Genomic DNA, 18,756 nt, shown 5'->3' with positions numbered 1-18,756 from the left:
CCTTGGCTGATGACACTAGTGTTGAATATTATACTAGGAACCCCAGAAGATAGATATACAGAGGCACATGATGCAGCAAGAAACTGCATTGAAAGATGAAATGGTCCCCTCATGATTAGGTTTCAAAGTTTGCTATCTGAGAGAGGACTCCATTATTCACCAGAGAGATGTTTTGATCATAAACACTCGTGCCGTAATACGCAATATGTGTAAGAGATTTAACTTGGCAGAGGATGATGTACATTGTACAACTCCTTGCAATTAGAGCTGAGGGTGATGCAAGGGAAGACAAAAAGCATGAGGCCAAGGGCGTACCCAGGATCATGACTAGGGGAGGGCAAGCCATGGGATTTATGAGATTATTTCCTTGAAAAAAATAGTTTTTATTTTAGTTAATATCTTATACTATTATATATCATTTTTCGTCGGTTTAAATAAAAGTTGTTGAATACATTCGTTTTAATGCAGTACTGATTTTCCTTGAGGCTTTTGCGATTTTTGCTTCTTGGAGGGGGAGAAGCCCCCCCTTGCCCCTCGCTGGGTACGCTCATGCATGAGGCTCGTAATGATAACCCAAGGTTCTTAAAGTAAAGGTTGCCTCATTCGCGAGTCGGGCTCCCATTGGCTTGACGTCACGGTAGACCCAACTTCCAGCGCCATTTCAAATTCTAGCCTTTCCGCGGGCCTAACTGCTTACCGCGGCGAGTTCTTGAATTTACCCTCTATCGAACACTATAAGCCGAATTTTAAATTGAAGGCCGATTTATGAAAACAATGATGATAAGATTTAAAAAAAGATAAATTCGTGTATTCAGACGCCATAATTTCCTGATGAAGTGATGAAATGGGAAGGTGTGCGAGTTGATTCCGTGTCCACACTTCCTTCCTGTAACTCTCAAAACACTGTTTTCCTTGCTACTTCCGCAATATAATTTAAACTTAGATTAATATGGCTGGGAGGAAAATACGCAAAAACCAAATTAGTTGCTTCAAAAAATTACAGTTCTGCAACTTTTTAAATAGAAATTATGCTCGTTTTCATTCTTCGCCGGGCTTTGAAAATACAGACTGTCCCAAGGGTCGTGTGTCATTTTTGACCTGTAAATTTAGTAACTTTGCATGGAGCAATGTTCATTAAAATTAGCATATGTACTTATGGGAAAAGGTCCTAAGTTTTGTTGAGTGTAAAAAAATGTTTACAATTTTGACCTTTTGACCTCACAATATGGGTCCAAACCAAAATTTGCCTTAATTTCAATGTTTAAAAAATCGAGATAGAAAAAAGTCTGAATTTCATTGACCAAGATGACTATTCTTAGGTTTTCGGACACGAGAAACCCGAAAATAATACTTTTATTCACGAAAATTCAACTGTTGACCCAGTAAGGTCACCGTCAAGGTCATAAAGGTGGCAAAAAGAGTAGTATACCAACAAAGGTGTCGATCCATGGGTTTTATAGGGTGCCCAAGTCATTGGTAAAGTCCAAAAACCCTTATTATTCACTAATTGACCTCCGAGGGTCACAATGGGGGTCAAAGGTCATCGGGTTAAACGTCCGGAAATCATGATAACCAGCGTGTCAAACCATAGGTTTTGAAGGGTGCCAAAGTCGGTTAGGCAGTTCATAGATCCGTAGTGTGGATTTTTTGACTTCTGAGGGTCAGAATGGGGGTCAAAGGTCATCGGGTTAAACGTCCGGAAATCATGATAACCAACGTGTCAAGCGATAGGTTTTGGAGGGTGCCAAAGTCGGTTAGGCAGTTCATAGATCCGTATTGTTGATTTTTGACCTCCGAAATTCGTAATGGGGTCAAAGGTCATAGAGTTAAACCATAGAGTAAGAATGTATGCAACGCGCTTACCGTCCCTTCCTTCCGAAATTTTTCCATTTCCTCGCAGTCTTTTCCAACAGGCCCCCCGTGCTCTCTTACTTTAACGCCGCAGTTGATTATTTATTTCTCTAAATATTCTTTTGATTTGTCGCCCAAAGTGTAAGACAAAACTCCGTTTAAAAAGATATTGGCTATGTCCAAAACCTTAAGGTAAAAAATAAAAGCAATGGATGAATCCAGCTTTTATTTTGATTGTATCAAGCAATGTGATAAAAATTTGACGATTTAAGAGAAATATCATAAAACGACAACATTAATAGGATAATAAACTGAAATGTGAACATAGAGTTTTCATTGTGCTAAGCAACCATCCAATTGCAGATATGGTTTCGATTGCCATGCTCTTCTTCTTTTGAAGCTCCTGCAACATTACACTTTCTAGGTCTTCCAGTTTAGAATTTTTAAATTTGTTATAACGCACACCTGGAATTTTCTAGTACACGCTGCGCGGACAATAGTGCGCGGACACAGAGTCGGGAAAAAGGATGTCTAGGGAAATAAATAATCAACAACGGCTCGAAACTAAGAGGGCGGGGGAGGCTTGTCGGAAAAGACAGTGGATATGTGTACTACTAGCACTCACTTGGTCACCCTTCTAAACCTTTGGCTGGGGACATTAGTTTTCCTATTACTTCAAAACATACCTCTATGACCTTTGACCCCCATTATGACCCTCGGTGGTAAAAAAATCGACAATATGGATCTACGAACAGCAAAACTGACTTGGAAACACTTTAAAACCCATGGTTCCACACTTTTGCTGTCATATTGGCCCGAGGTTTAACTCTATGACCTTTGACCCCCATTGTGACCCTCAACAGCAAAAGTCTATGAGCGGATCTATGAACTGCCTAACCGACTTTGGCACCCTCCAAAACCTATCGTTTGACACGTTGGTTGTCATGATTGCCCGAGGTTTAACCCTAAGACCTTTGACCCCATTATGAATTTCGGAGGTCAAAAATCAACAATACGGTTCTATGAACTGCCTAACCGACTTTGGCACCCTCCAAAACCTATCGCTTGACACGTTGGTTGTCATGATTGCCCGAGGTTTAACCCTATGACCTTTGACCCCCATTGTGACCCTCGGAGGTCTAAAAATCAACACAACGGATCTATGAACTGCTTAACTGACTTTGGCACCCTTCAAAACCTATGGTTTGACACGCTGGTTATCATGATTTCCGGACGTTTAACCCGATGACCTTTGACCCCCATTCTGACCCTCAGAAGTCAAAAAATCCACACTACGGATCTATGAACTGCCTAACCGACTTTGGCACCCCTCAAAACCTATGGTTTGACACGCTGGTTATCATGATTTCCGGACGTTTAACCCGATGACCTTTGACCCCCATTGTGACCCTCGGAGGTCAATTAGTGAATAATAAGGGTTTTTGGACTTTACCAATGACTTGGGCACCCTATAAAACCCATGGATCGACACCTTTGTTGGTATACTACTCTTTTTGCCACCTTTATGACCTTGACGGTGACCTTACTGGGTCAACAGTTGAATTTTCGTGAATAAAAGTATTATTTTCGGGTTTCTCGTGTCCGAAAACCTAAAGCCTCTTTCACACTATTCGAGATGTCTTGAACAAGGAACGTTGAACAAGTCGTCTTGAACGCTAAATGAAGATTCAAGACCATTCGAGACGGTCTTTCAAGAGTGATTGTTCAACACACATTGAATCGAGTTGAACGTTCTTTCAGACTGTTCCAGAAAGCTTGAATTGACTTGAATACCGATAGTCAACATGATCGACAAAGGAAAAACGTATAGCGTTCTATTCTCTGATAAAGCGCGTAGAAACCCGTACTCATAACAACGTTTTGATACCATCATTTGATACATCATTACAATTATTAAATCTGGTTTTGCGTCCGACGATGGATAATGACAACGCAAATATAGCAAGAGTGGCATTTTGCGTAGGAGTAGTGGCAGCAGTACTGCAAGGTCGAAGGAGAAATCGTCGAAGGCTTTGGTCAAGAGAATGGCTAAGCCGGAGGTATGCCGCTGGTAGCATGAACTTGCTGTACCGGGAATTGGAAACGGAGGATCCGGAATCTTTCACCAACTTCCTCCGGATGGATAACAACAATTTTAGAGAGTTACTGGAGTTGGTGTCGCCTCTCATATCTAAAAGAGACACAATTTTACGGGAATGTATCTCGGCAAAACATAGGTTGGCGGTGACTCTGAGATTTTTAGCCACTGGGGAGTCTTACAAAAGTCTACAGTACTCCACGAGGATTGCTCACAATACTATTTCTCTCTTTGTACCTCAAGTATGCAGAGCTATTTATGAAGTTCTGAAAGAGAATTTCTTGAAGGTAAGTTGTTTGAAACGAGCTAATTAGATAAAATTTGTACAATATACTCCATTTAATATGAACATAAGTATAGCATTCCTCGATTTGAATTTTTAATGTATTATCTTTCATTTCAGATGCCGAGAAGTGTTGAAGAATGGAAGGAAATAGCAAGGGAATTTCAGGAAAAATGGAATTTTCCCAATTGCATTGGTGCTCTTGATGGGAAGCATATACATTTTAGATCCTCAAGAGCAGACGGGTCTTTCTATTTCAATTATAAAGGCTCACACAGTATTGTGCTGTTAGCATTAGTAGATGCCAGATATAAATTTTTATACATCGATGTCGGGGTGAATGGTAGAGTGAGTGATGGCGGTGTTTTTCGTGAGAGCACCCTTGCTGAGGCATTGCGCCAAAATTCTTTGCATATACCCCCGAACATAGCTTTGCCTGGCCGTGTACTCGGTGTCCCTCATGTGATTGTGGCAGATGATGCTTTTCCTCTGCAACATAACATAATGAAACCATATCCAGATAGGGGACTGAGTTTGCAGAAGAGAAATTTTAATTATCGCCTTAGCCGGGCAAGGCGGACATCAGAGAATGCTTTCGGTATTTTAGCGAACCGCTTCAGAATACTATTAAACTGTATCAATCTCTCTGTTGAAAAAGTGGAAATTGTGACACTAGCCTGTATAGTACTACACAACTTTTTGAGATCAAAGAAGGACGCTAATTACTTGCCTCAAGGTCTGGTAGATAGAGTGATGAGTGATGGAAGGGTAATTCCTGGAGTGTGGAGGGAGGGCCCAATACTTGACGGTCAATTGGTAAGACAGGGTGGAAATAGGCACAATAACGATGCGAGAGCTATTAGGGATGAATTTTGCGAATATTTTGTGACTGATGGAATACTACCATTGGGGAATGGTATGTAGGTTGTGGTAGTGCTAATGAATTCCTCTATTTCATTCCCCCTTTTGTTACTGGTGATTTTTGTGGTAGTAAAGATTGTAATATTTCTGCAGTTCTATGAAAAATTATTCCACTTTTCATTTGTGTTATTGGCTTTATTGATGACTCACAACCTTCTTGCGCTATAAAGCTTTTTTATATTTGAACCAAATCAAGACTTTTTTTGTGTGATAGTGGCCTACTATGCCATAATGAACCAATATTAAAAAATCTATGATGATGGTTTATCTACCTATGGTTAATAAATAGGAAATTGCTGGAATGAATTGTGTTAAGAAGGAGAGCACTCATTTGCGTCCTTGCATCGCATGGACATAGAAGGACTATTGGCTAAAATGCTATAAGTTAAGATTCAGAAACCAAAGTTCGTTCCAGAACTTCTTCAAATTAAGTTAGTTTGCAACCTTGTCAGAAATTGAATAATAATAATAATAATTGAACAACTAATATAGCTTACGTACTACCTGATGTTATACGATTATTTGGTATGATAGTAGAAACAAATTCTTAAATCATGCAATATACTCAAGATTTTTAACTAATGGCCATTGAGGGTTGAAGAAATGACCAAACAACAGTGATTCCACCAAGCAAATTATATAATTAACAATTATTTTACAATCAAATTCAATGTAACAAAATGTAAATTAAAATTATAAAATAAAAAACATACAAAAATAGTTAACTTTCATTCTCATCATCTTTAGCTTTCATTACTATATCAAAAATTTTCTGCATTGCAGCTTTCTGTTTTTTTCGTCACTAATATCGGCAATTTCTTGCCCTACAAACAGGCCGAAATTTTCAAATTTTGTGTTTTTCCGCAGTGTCCCTTGCTCAAGGGCTGACGAAGCCTTTGAGAGGAAGGTAGTTATGTCTGCTTCCCCAGTCCTTCTCCTCTTGGGGGTCGGTACTCCTCTTGATGACCCGCTTCTTGAGGAGATGTTGCAGTGGTCAGCGCTGGCAGAGGTGGACTCTTCACTGAGTAAGGGGACTGGGATGGTACCAATTTCATGCTGCTCTTCTGCCGTGACATCTGATAACTCTCCTGATTGTATTTAAATGGGCGTTTCCTACAGACAAAAAAATTAATGTAATGTTCAGAAGTGCAAAGAAGTCCCTTCGTGAATTCAAGTGTAGCTAAAACATAAATATCGCAGAAGTAACTGCGTTGAAGTGGGCACTCAACGTAAGATCACAAATTTCCGTAAACAGTAAACCAAAATAGATGATCAACAATGGTAAATAACGGAGTCAATGGACGATCTCAAACAATAGACTCGTTCCAAACATGCCCCTGGAATTTGACTTTTCATGTTATTACTTCATGCCAAAAGCAAACAATGCACATTCCAGCAAAACAAATTATACGTAATAAAGACGAATTTATTTGCAAGTGTCATCGGCATACCTTGTTAAGCTCCACGGGATCCAAGTTTGATACGCTCTTCCTGGGTGCCGTATGCCTTTCAAGGAAACTTAAATTGTTGTAGCACCACAATTTTGGCCTTACAACCTCTTCCACTCCTGCTCCACTCTTCTTCGACCTGATTAATTTGTTTTTTTCAGCCATGTATTGTGTGCGGAGGCCATTTATCTTCGTTTTCACGTCCTCCGATGTGGTACCAGGTCGAAACTGTTGGGAGTATCGAGTACACATACATTTTAAAAGACCATATCGGCGGTAACCACAAAATAATTCTTTGTAGGATTCATTGAAACCTCGTATTACAAAAAACTCAATATAAAGGCCACTAGGGGACCACCACTAATCTAAATAAAAACATATCCAACACCATTTGAACGAAACAAACCCTAGCTCCAGAAATGTATATTTGTGAATGAAATTATAATTTTAAGGAAATAAACGTACAAAATATTATCACGACAATTATCGAAGCATTCCGATATCACATATAATATATACGTAATATATATTTATATAAATATTGCATTTGTTAATATCTTCACGAGGTAGGTATAGGTCAAGGTTAACCAAAACAATTATAATTATAATTTTACTTACAGGCAACAAATTAGTGGCTATGTCTTGCAGCGCCGAACTTCTCTTCTGCTTCAAGTGATAATCTGGGGAGCTTACTTCGTACAAACACCTTTTTTCCTCGTAAAAACTAATGAGGGCTTCCACAGCGTTCCTCTCCCAAACGGCCATGATGTCAATAGTTATCTCCAAGGTCGCGTTGGCAAGGCTCGGAAAGTTATGTATCGTTCACTGATTGGTCGAAACGCTTCAATACCATTCGAGATTCAATAGAAATTAGAACCGTTCAAGACAAGACGAATTTGATGGAAACGAAGTGATTCAAGAGCATTCAAGACCAAATGTCCGCAGTCATGACGATTGACATGACGTCATATAGATTCGATAAAGATTGTTCAACGAGTCTCGAACGTAATTTGACGAGAATTTGACAGTGTGAAACCCCCTTAAGAATAGTCATCTTGGTCAATGAAATTCAGACTTTTTTCTATCTCGATTTTTTAAACATTGAAATTAAGGCAAATTTTGGTTTGGACCCACATTGTGAGGTCAAAAGGTCAAAATTGTAAACATTTTTTTACACTCAACAAAACTTAGGACCTTTTCCCATAAGTACATATGCTAATTTTAATGAACATTGCTCCATGCAAAGTTACTAAATTTACAGGTCAAAAATGACACACGACCCTTGGGACAGTCTGTATTTTCAAAGCCCGGCGAAGAATGAAAACGAGCATAATTTCTATTTAAAAAGTTGCAGAACTGTAATTTTTTGAAGCAACTAATTTGGTTTTTGCGTATTTTCCTCCCAGCCATATTAATCTAAGTTTAAATTATATTGCGGAAGTAGCAAGGAAAACAGTGTTTTGAGAGTTACAGGAAGGAAGTGTGGACACGGAATCAACTCGCACACCTTCCCATTTCATCACTTCATCAGGAAATTATGGCGTCTGAATACACGAATTTATCTTTTTTTAAATCTTATCATCATTGTTTTCATAAATCGGCCTTCAATTTAAAATTCGGCTTATAGTGTTCGATAGAGGGTAAATTCAAGAACTCGCCGCGGTAAGCAGTTAGGCCCGCGGAAAGGCTAGAATTTGAAATGGCGCTGGAAGTTGGGTCTACCGTGACGTAACGGGACTTCTGCTGGCGCATGCGCAGTTACGAATGAGGCAACCTTACCGTCTAAGAACCTTGATGATAACCTAAGAATTCGCCGCCAAATTATTCAAGCTCAAGGTTACTGGGAAGGAGATAAGACGCATTAGAGTAAGCAAGGAAAATTCCAATAACATCGACACGTTCGAAAAAAAACGACGAGAGCTGCCGAGATGGACTCATACTCTAATTCTATTTATGCGATTGACAGTGTAATTGAAGAGGTAAGAGCAAGACAAATGGAAGGAGTGGCGAAGAAAGCGCCGATGAAAAAAATTAAGACGAAGGCCCTCATGGCAGGTGTGACCGTAACAGTTAAGAGCACTAGTTTCCTGTTCGATTTTTATTTAAGGAGGAGCAAGTGATCACCTAACACGTCATGAGGAACTGATTCAAGAATTTGACAGCAGTTATAGAGGGAAAGTAAAGACAGCCAATAGGGATTACATACAGGTAACAGGAAGGGGTTCCATGGATGCACAGCAGGCCAAGAAATGTGGAGGTTACTAAATTATTTTGCAGAAAGTGTACTTATGTTAGTCCCAGATCTCGACTCCGCTCTTCAGGCCGTTTTACATCAGGGAACGTACTTACACAATCTGACGTGTGTATGAAGGCGCAGTCAAAATTGCGTCGTGTAAAGCGGTGCATTGCTAGAACACATGCGAGAATTCCACGCCATTAATGCAGTTCTAATCTGCAATTCCGTGCCCCGTGTAAAACGGCCTTTATATAAGAAAGAAGAGAGGATTTGAGATAGTAACTGAAAAGGTAGAGAAGAAAATATATGACGACGAAGAAATTTTCGTTTCTGCCCTGTGGAGCAAGAGTGCCAAAATGTACGAACTGAAGCTTAATCACTTCATGGTAAATGGTGACAAGGCGTTTTTCATAGCAAAGCAGAAGCAGGAAGAGAAAATATTTTTTCTACTTTTACAGCCACTATTCTGATGCAACGCAAGAAGAATTTACGCTGCGTGTGACTCGACATCTGTGATAATTTAGCACCTTCTATCACAAGGCCGTAGCGAACGGTATAAGGGTTCAAAATCTCCGGAAATTATTGGGAGAGACAGCCTTAAGTGTAACCCCTCTAACTGAACCCTACCCCGAAATGTACTCCCTTACCAAGAGAGCCCCCTCCCCGAAAATTTTGTTCCTTGATACGGTATTGTTCTGCACTCCTGCCACTTACTGTCAGCGCTCGCATAACACCCCAACCGAGCAGTAATAATGTCCTTCATCTTTCACAATCCAAAATAACATTAAAACGTAAGTAAAAGTGGAGATTGCGATAAATGTAACGGCTTTAGCATACCGTTCCTTGCCGGTACTTCTCACGCTATGGCCTCCATTTAGGTCGTACTTGAGGACAAACATTTACAGGAATGATGTATACGTTCAAAGTGCTCCCGCTGCGGACGGAAACTGATTGACAAAATTCTAGCCACCACTGAATTCGTGGTGGTACAAGAATATCCCGCCGACGTCGCTCTGACTTGGAACAGCCGCATGCCCGCGGGAAGAAGAATGGGAAATTGAAATATACTACCAATGGAGAATTCAATATCAATATGCGTAGTTTACGCACAAGTACAAGATACATAAAAAATAAAGTTAAAAAATGGTACTAGTGATTCCAAAGCTCTAGGGTAACCGTGATTTTTTCATTGATTTTTCGAATCTTTCACCTTTTCGCCAGTCACTCTCAGGTTGACATTGGCATTTCAAAGTGAAATAACGATGAAATTCCAAATGATAAGATTAAACTGTGGAATGGAATAAGTGTTTTCAAAACTCAACGGAGCAAACCGATTTATTTTACTTAATCTCAAACCTGACAACACCATAAAAAATATTTTAAGTAACCGTCAAGATCATATTTCTCTAACATAAAATTCACGTCCTCTCATTTACAAAGCTGTAATTGGCAGCCTAAAATTACATAAAATGTGAACAAACTTTTCAACAATCTATATATCAGAAATACTTCTACTTTGAGAGCTTGGTGGCAAATATTTAGGGTGGAGTTCAAATGTATGCAGGGGATTGAAAAACACTCATTCTAGAGAAACCTTAGATGGTTGGCTTATAGGTATGCTTTAGTGTCAAAATATATATTATGTATATTACAATCATTAAATTGAAAAAGTATACTGTCAGGTTTACAAAGAAGTGGTAATAACCATAATGTTTTTTTCAATTTCAAGGGCAACGATCGCAAGCAAGTGAACAAAAAAAGGAAGTACAACTACAGATGAATTTTTTAAAGGTATTTTAAAATAAAACAAAACCGTTTAGAAAAGGCACCATGCGTGTAGTTTTAAAAAAGAAAACGTCATCATGCTTTTGAAAATATTTCTACAAAATAAATCCGGGAATCTTGAAACTAACGAGGAATATAATTTAAACCACTTCACATAGTACGTATTTCTTATGTATATAAAGAAGAATATTGCAAATGCTATTTGTTTAATACATATTAAAATTATTATTATATAAAATACAGCGTTTATAGTATTTTTAAATATATATTTTGCATAAAATAAAACCTAATTTAAAACAGGGATTACAAATTCACTGCATCGTATGCTCTACTACATCGATACTTCCTAGTACCGATACGTCAACAGGTAATACGAAACTACTAGATGTTGATATTAATTATTGTTTAATTGAGAGCCGACTGAAGCTGATCAACCGTGTTTCCGAGAGATCTCTTCCTCGAAGCGGAAAGACTTTGCATCGCAACGCCAGCAGTGAAGGCACAGTCATTAACAAAATCCTACATATAAAGATAACGGATGATAATATAGTTTTGTTATCAATCTAAAAACATTAGCAATTATTAAATCCTTCAAATGGTTATATCACATTCAAAGAAACTGGCATATAAAGGAGAAATTAAAACATTTGATTTTTAGCTCTCGCTACTACATTTTCCCAGACGCAGCAGGTATATATACCCGGCTTCCGCCTCTACATCTCTTGTACTCGCTTCGGCGGTACATATACTAAAATTGGAACGATACAGAGAAGATTAGCATGGCCCCTGCGCAAGGATGACACGCAAAATCGTGAAGCGTTCCACATTTTTTCGTGCTTTTTTGCGTGAAATTCCCGGCCGCAAATCCCGATCAACGTTTTGCTTCCCTCTCTTCTTCCCGTTTCTCAGCCTTACTTTTGCGTACCTTCCTGGTACGACTTCTGGTGTGGCCAACTACAATTTCTTTGGCTCAATAAAAATTATTTATGAGTATCGCTGATACGATGAATTGCAAAATTTTCGGAAACACTATGGGAAACACCAATTGCTCTAAGTTGCATTTTCCATAAGTTCTGTAGCACCAGAGCCCAGAGTCCTCTACCGCGCTAGTTCCTATTTTTAGTTAGTTTTTCCTTATAAAAGAACTTTAATTAACATGGAAAATGCGGAGAAAAATTCATAAACAGAGACCTTTGCAAAAAAGCAGTAAAGGCAAGCGGAGTACAGACGAGTGATGCATTTAAGTTACGCGTGAGAGATTCGGTCACAGTCCAATTGATCCATCCAGTGAATGAGGAGTGCTTACGATATGGCCGGTCATCTCAGCTTGAAATTGTTAAACGATGGCATTCGCCTGAAACTGTCCATCTAAATGATTTGATATATTTACAATGTTCACCGTTGACCACAATTCCTGGCAACTACCATTCCTCTCTGAATCCTGCCATGTGGCTCCACCAACCACTCCAACGCTTCTTTCTCGCGCTCCTAACACCCAAATAAAATTTTTTTTTAACCTTTTCAATACGGTAAAATGATACTTTACCTTAAGTAGCTTTAAGCCTTAAGTACCTTTACTTAAGAAGCATGTTATTTTTAAAGCGATTAAATTTTCTCTTTCGTCACTCAGTCCCATCATCCTTCAAAGCCTTTTTCCTCCCGACATCCCCAAATGATTTTTAAACTTGACATGCAAGCGGAGGAGATCGACTGATCTTTTATTATAGTATTGATTAACTATGGTATCGATTTTTTTGCGTGATTCCATGACTGAGCCGTTTACATGCCCAGAATTACTGCTGCGAACCAGCTTAAAAGTCATTGTTTGCACTCCCTCTCAAAAATCTGACGGTATAACCTACAAATACGACCTTTTTCGAGCTCAGAGTGTTAGTCCCCTTTAAAATGGCACTCGATATGTGTCTTAAAGTTAAAATACCTTTTTGTAATATAACCTCGCGTTTTTCAATAAATGCGCAATGAAGGTCCACCAAATTGCGGCCAAGAAAGAGCTTACAACTAAACTCCCCTTTCGGATGTTTTTTGGGCCTTTTTCTTTCATTTATCGTATCTATGCTATCGTATGCAGAAACTTTTCTTTTCTAAGTTTACGATCAAATGACGTTACAAAATTATTCATGCGGGGCTCTAAATGAGTAGAAAAATGCAATATGACACCCTCTCGGGGCCATATAGTGAAACATTTTTAAATTTCATAACTGACGAGAAGCTTTTATTGAAATCGTACTCTGTTTACTCATCTGTATGAAAATATAAAAAAAATACTTCTGAACGGATACGATTAGGCATTGGGTTTTCTTTTACAAGAAATATAGGACCATTGTAAAAATTAGGTTTTAATCAAAACACACCAAACATATGACTATATTTTGAATAACACATACTCACATACAGGTTAAAAGGATGTCAACCTCAATCCCCATCCATACATACATGATAGCGTAACTCGGCGGTACTTAAGAGAAATTAAAAACAGCGTTCACTAATTATCAGAACTAAACCATAAGTTGAACAGGGCTCAACTTCCACTTAATTATAATACAAATTAAGTAAGACAGCAACGTATTTCGATAGTTCTAAGAATCGAGAGGCCTCTAATATCGTTATACATGACGTATGATTGGTGCGTCGCACAGTGGTCTGAGATGCCCTTTTCCGCGGACAAAAGTCGATTTTTCGATTGCGTTCAAACTGCCCAAAAATACTAAATATGTGAAGCTAAAACATCATTTCATTGTAAATAGATCTTTATATCTTCCTTTACTGCCCATTTTTCGAATTACAGGAGTGGTTTTTAGCGGAAGTTGTTTGAGTGTAATTTCTCCCATTTTTGACGGCTTTTTAACTTTACATATACAATAACCAATTGCCATTATTTTTTTGCTTTTGTGAGTTTATTTCAGCAAACTCACCTTTTCTAAGATCCATAAACCTAATTGTTTATGTTATGAAAGCGACCGGGGTCTCAGGATAGCGCACTTTCATGTTATGTGCAAATATTTTTTTTAATTAGGCACAGTTAGAGATATAAAAAAACCACGCTCTACCACTGTGTTCTCATGTGATAGGATACAAAGAAAATTCTATCCTTGAAAAAAAATTTTGAAAGAATTATCTGCCTTTAGTTGCCTTTTTTTTATTTTTAAGCCGAAATGTGTTACAGAGACGCCTGGCTATCCTAACGCCATGGCGCGCTATCTCTCGGCAAGTCGCTCTCGCAGATAAAATCCTCCGTTTTGAGTCTCTCTATCAGAAGCAATTAGTTTATTGTTTAGCATTATCAGCAACAATTCTACCCATGCCTAAACAGTAGATGATTCAGCGACCATATCAGTAACAATATAGCCTATTTGGCACGGGTTAAACCTAACAATTCGGCAGCCACTAGGCTTCTGTCAGTGTGCGACTACTCCAGCTATTGCTAAAGATTCCTCTAATTGTTTAGTGAAAATTAAATACTAAACGTCTGTGAACAAGTCTTTGGATATGCCACCCGTGAAGGAATATTTTTTCACTTTACGAGAGAAGTGGGCCGAAAAGGACAGCGTTCGTTGCCAGCATCTATATGAGTATATTTTAAGGGAGGCGAAAGTGATTTAATTCCGAGGTGCAACGTACTAAGTGGATTCATTAACCCATAGTTTGCGTGTCATATCATTTTTGTGTCTTATTCTAACGTCACAAGGCAGGTCGGACGTGAAAGATGACAGGAAGCTAAGAATTCAAAACTGGCTATTTTCTTTTATTAATCGGGCGACACTGAGATGGGAAAAGAGCCGTAGAACATTGAACGTGTTTTTGCAGAACAACAGGCTTAATTCAGATATTGATTTTTTTGCGGAAAAATCGAGCCGCAGATAACGAGCTCGGAAACTTCTCAACCCTCTACCTCGGGTAAGTTCAATGTTATCAATGGAATATATTATTACATTTACGTACATGAGAATATTACCTATCAAAAGATTGATTTTATTTAGGTATTGGTCGTCAGTTTAAGGATTTTGAAACGTTGTGCGAGCGATCAAAGCGGGGGAGAACCACGGAATTGCTCGACACAAAAACAACAGAAGAGCTGGTTTATGCGACGAACGCAAGTCTTCGGGAAGACAATCAAAGCGATGCAGCTCATTTGGTAGATGAGGAAATTCATGGTAGTAGAGCCAGAAATATAAGGCAAGCGTGCAATATCCATAGATCTGGCAACAAGGCAGTTCTTCCCTACAATGCAGACGAGGCATTAAGTTTGATGATGGAGGCAAAGTTGACTAAACATTTCCATTGTTCATCAGGAAAGGGGCCAGATCTCATAATGCAGCAAATCTTTCTCCTCCCTAAGAAGAAATTCTTCCTGTGAAAAATCGGTGCTACCCTTTTGGTGCTACGACTGCTTTCATCCCCAAACGTAGACTCAGCACCCGTGTACATAAACTGTGAAGAAACTACGGATGAGGAGTAATTGTTTTACTTCCTTATATTCATTTGCCTCCCTTAATTATCAATTCATTAATTAATTATTCTACAAAATAATTTCATTAAAAATATCTCCCCACAAAGAATAATGGTCATGTAATGTCTCTAAGTGATAAAACATCTATTCATTCATGTAAAACTGGATATGGCGACTTATAAATGCGTGTTTATCAGACCACCATTGCATCACACGTCGTTGTAGTATAATTATTCGGAAAAAATAGCGAATGCGTGTTTATTTTTTGAGGAAGTCATTATGTATGCATTGGAAGATATATTTAAGTTGTATAACACCCACATATGCCTCTAAAAATGGGGCAGTCGACTTTTGTCCGGAAAAAAGCGCTCCCCAGACCACTGTGCGTCGCCAAAAGATTTGACTGGTGAAATATTTCACGCGATCTGAGTCAATATAAACCAAGTTGAGTGTTGAACGAACCTTAATAGAGCCTACCACAGGTATATCAGGTAGCAATGGATGATCTCGCGATGCAGATGAAATGAGAGGACACATTATAAACATTAGTTCGCGTGACTCTCGACTCCTCCGTCCACCAATGAGCACGCTCCAAACTAAATGAAGACGTCATATAAGTGGCAGAGAAGTGACACCGGAGAGAGCAGCTAAACGGTAATTCGCCCCGACGTAATCGCATTACCACCCCTTTCCCCAAATCCCCGTCATGTTTGCCGTAACACTTAACGGGACCAACCCACCACCGGCAGTCACACCACCAGTAGCGTCGACCTCGGAAGGGGGTTAGAATCTGATAGCAGTTTCCTCTACCGGCTCCGATAAACCCCACCGGCTTGCCCTGACCAGCCACGCGCCTGCCACCACCCCACCCATACACTAAAAACCCTTGCCGGTTCACCGCGTCTCCGACATACGTCAGGGCGCCACGTGACCTCGGGATGGGCGGCCCTCCGCGATCCATCAGGCTGCAGGCAACACGCGGCCCTAGTACTTCATTTGTCTCTAATTTTTTTCCAACCCTCCCGAAAGAGGACACACTTCAAATCCTCCCCTATCCTTCAACTCCACCCTCGCACCCCTCCGGCATTGTTGAATTTAAAAATGAGGCCCGGCGGGGGGGATCAAGGTAGCGAATGTTACGTGGGCGACGTGAATGGAAAACGTCAGGATAGAAAAATAGCGAGCAAGAGCGAAGTATGAGTGTGCGCGCCCCCGCCATGTTTCCCTCCGATCTTCTGGGGCGTGAAGCGTCAACTGCGGGGGGGGGGGGGGGGGGGGGGTGATGCGAGGAAGCTCCTGCTCGCCGTCGACGCGAGCTTATCTCGCGACATCGCGGGGACGGGAGCGGAACTAATTTTATTCCGGCAAAATTCGGAACCTTCAATTGCTTTTCCTGCTGTTCCCCTCTCTTCCACAATTGCCGCTTTTGTTCTTCCACGTCGAGTTTTAAACGTCCCCTCCCAATCTACATAGCATCTAAATTGCAAAGATGAGTGCGTGCAGACGGCGGGGGAGGTAAATTGAGCATTCCAAATGAGTCACCTTGTGTCAGCAATAAAAGAAGCAATTAAGGAAGACTTGAATCGGGTGATATGGATAGCTGAAAGGTGTTCGTGCATTGTATTTATCATACATATGAAGCGTACATTGCCGGCTTCGGTGGCGGCGAGGTATAGTCCTTGCCTCCCACACCAGAGGTCGCAGGTACGAGTCCCACCTGGGAAGGTTGCCTCTATCGAGGGCCTAATTATTCGTAATGTTCGTGTACGTTTGATTGTCAAGTTAAAAACCCTGATGTTAAAGGCCAATGGTGCCGTTTTCGGTGGTACAGGAATGAAAGAATGTATAAATAAATAAGTACTAGCATTGGCTTTATAGTAGCATTTGCCACTCAGGATCCTTCAGGAAGGGAAGGGGTGCTGAATAGCTACACAATTTCTCCCGGCCGATTCGTATCGCGTTTATGTTTTAAAGGTATAAGACTTCATTCGATTGGCTTATTGTACCCAGAAGGCTATGTTATGTGATGTAAACAAAAGTTTAAACGAACGCTATTTAGCTCATAACAGCTTCCATCAAGGTCGACAAGGTAGTCATCTATTAAGCAAAGTCATTGAGCCAATAGCCTGTACTTGTTAAAGTTATTAGGGAAACGGAAATCTTGACCAGCACTTAAAATGCTAGTTCAACTAGCCATTAACAGCAAATGCGTTGCATGGGGTAAATTATTGGACCCGACATAACTTTTTAATAAGAGGTTTATGAGGAGCTTACCCAGGACCACCAGCATCTAGTGACAAAGGCACGCAGAGTTATGCAGTTATTTCAGATGATTTATCATATGACACTGCACATGCTTTGCTTGGAATAAATAAGATAGAGGAAAGTTTGCCTAACAAGAATACTATAAGGAGAGATAAAACTTATGTATCAGATGGGGCAGCAGCTCATTTTAGAAACAGATATCAGCTATTAGAATTGGAGAAAGGTGGAAGAAAGTCGTAGATGGTTTTTCAGTGCCACTGGACATGGAAAGGGGCCCTGTGATGGAGTTGGGAGACTAGTCAAGCATTATGCCACAAACTACAACTTGAGAACTGTCAATATTGGTGAATACATTCAGTACAGTGGGTACCTACTTTGTGGAGCATGTAAGTAAATTCTTGCCTAATGTCAAACTTTTACATTTGCCATGCGATGAACTCGATAAATTTAGACAAAAATGCATGATGATTGGGCAAAAGTGGCACCTGTACATGGCATCAAAAGCTGTCATGTTTGGGTTGTTGACAGACATGACGCAACTATTGCTCGCTCTGCGAACCACAAGTGCATACAGGCTATGACAATAACAAATTCAGGTATGAAGACATTTAGTATTCAAGATCTCACCGTAAATGACTTCATAGGGTGTATTTTCGAAAACACTTGGTAGATTGCTAAAATCACAGCAGTGTCTTCAGAAGAGAATGACATTAGTGTCTCATTCATGCATCCACATGGTCCATCAAATGGCTTCAGGTGGCCCAAATTGGAAGACTTGTGTAAAGTGCCACTGAAAAATGTTCTCCACAAATTGCTTAATCCACCATTTCCACTCAGCAGCAGTGGTCGTTTGCACACATTTGGTGCCATGCAACTACGGAAGATTGAACTTGCTTTCAGTCAGTGGATGTAAACAATGATTAAGGCATGTACTAGTTATCCATTATGCATGCTAAGTAGAGTTAAGAACCTTTATTTTTCCCCTCAAAGGTATGCAATCTTGGTATACGAGAGGAGAGCATTTAGTCGAAAACATGCTTAACTTTGACATGCCTTAAAATAAAAAGTATAAATATACTACCTTTTTATTGACAGAAGAACATTTAAACTACCCAATCAGAAATTTTAAGCAAATAAAAGGTGTCATTTTTTCATAATAAACTGCTAAATAATGACAAATTTTTATTGTTTAAGTAAGTCCTATTTGTTTATTATTTTTTCATAATACTTGCAAGTTATGTCAGAATGTGCATAAATGCACTTTCTTCAAAATAAAACAATAACCATTGCTTTATGGCCCATGGCTCCTTAGTTATTAGCATTTATGTGATTTTTCATTTTTTACTCGGAGGCCTGACTCAGCAATGTTCAAAGGGTAATCACGTTATAACGGGTCAATTC

The 18,756-nt window shown here is 39.6% G+C and overlaps 2 protein-coding genes and 1 non-coding gene across 3 annotated transcripts; 2 read left to right on the top strand and 1 right to left on the bottom strand.

The window, feature by feature from the left end:
- Window positions 1–3,472: 3,472 nt before the first annotated feature.
- On the top strand, window positions 3,473–5,428 carry LOC124160989 (putative nuclease HARBI1). The gene is made up of 2 exons (XM_046537125.1): window positions 3,473–4,236; window positions 4,353–5,428. The coding sequence occupies exons 1-2, from the start codon at window positions 3,790–3,792 to the stop codon at window positions 5,154–5,156; spliced, it is 1,251 nt and encodes a 416-aa protein (XP_046393081.1). The 5' UTR covers window positions 3,473–3,789; the 3' UTR covers window positions 5,157–5,428.
- Window positions 5,429–5,956: 528 nt separating this feature from the next.
- Window positions 5,957–7,642, bottom strand: LOC124160990. Its single transcript, XM_046537126.1, has 3 exons — window positions 7,220–7,642; window positions 6,605–6,829; window positions 5,957–6,266 (listed from the first exon to the last, which is right to left on the bottom strand). The coding sequence occupies exons 1-3, from the start codon at window positions 7,364–7,366 to the stop codon at window positions 6,252–6,254; spliced, it is 387 nt and encodes a 128-aa protein (XP_046393082.1). The 5' UTR covers window positions 7,367–7,642; the 3' UTR covers window positions 5,957–6,251.
- A 3,704-nt stretch (window positions 7,643–11,346) lies between these two features.
- LOC124161626 lies at window positions 11,347–11,453 on the top strand. Its single transcript, XR_006865399.1, has one exon. It is a non-coding gene; the product is annotated as a U6 spliceosomal RNA (small nuclear RNA).
- The last annotated feature ends 7,303 nt before the right edge of the window (window positions 11,454–18,756 follow it).

Source organism: Ischnura elegans, chromosome 6 (genome assembly GCF_921293095.1).
Source record: "Ischnura elegans chromosome 6, ioIscEleg1.1, whole genome shotgun sequence".
In the NCBI taxonomy this organism is placed as follows: Eukaryota; Metazoa; Arthropoda; class Insecta; order Odonata; family Coenagrionidae; genus Ischnura; species Ischnura elegans.
Note: the sequence above shows the minus strand (reverse complement) of the source record. Positions and strands in the feature narration are given on the sequence as shown.

Bases quoted from the DNA above. Each gene is read 5' to 3' on its own strand.
- LOC124160989 (XM_046537125.1), top strand. From the start codon at position 3,790: ATGGATAATGACAACGCAAATATAGCAAGAGTGGCATTTTGCGTAGGA. The intron at 4,237-4,352 runs GTAAGTTGTTTG...CTTTCATTTCAG, and splicing joins TGAAAGAGAATTTCTTGAAG to ATGCCGAGAAGTGTTGAAGA.
- LOC124160990 (XM_046537126.1), bottom strand. From the start codon at position 7,366: ATGGCCGTTTGGGAGAGGAACGCTGTGGAAGCCCTCATTAGTTTTTAC. The intron at 6,830-7,219 runs GTAAGTAAAATT...TACTCCCAACAG, and splicing joins TAGCCACTAATTTGTTGCCT to TTTCGACCTGGTACCACATC.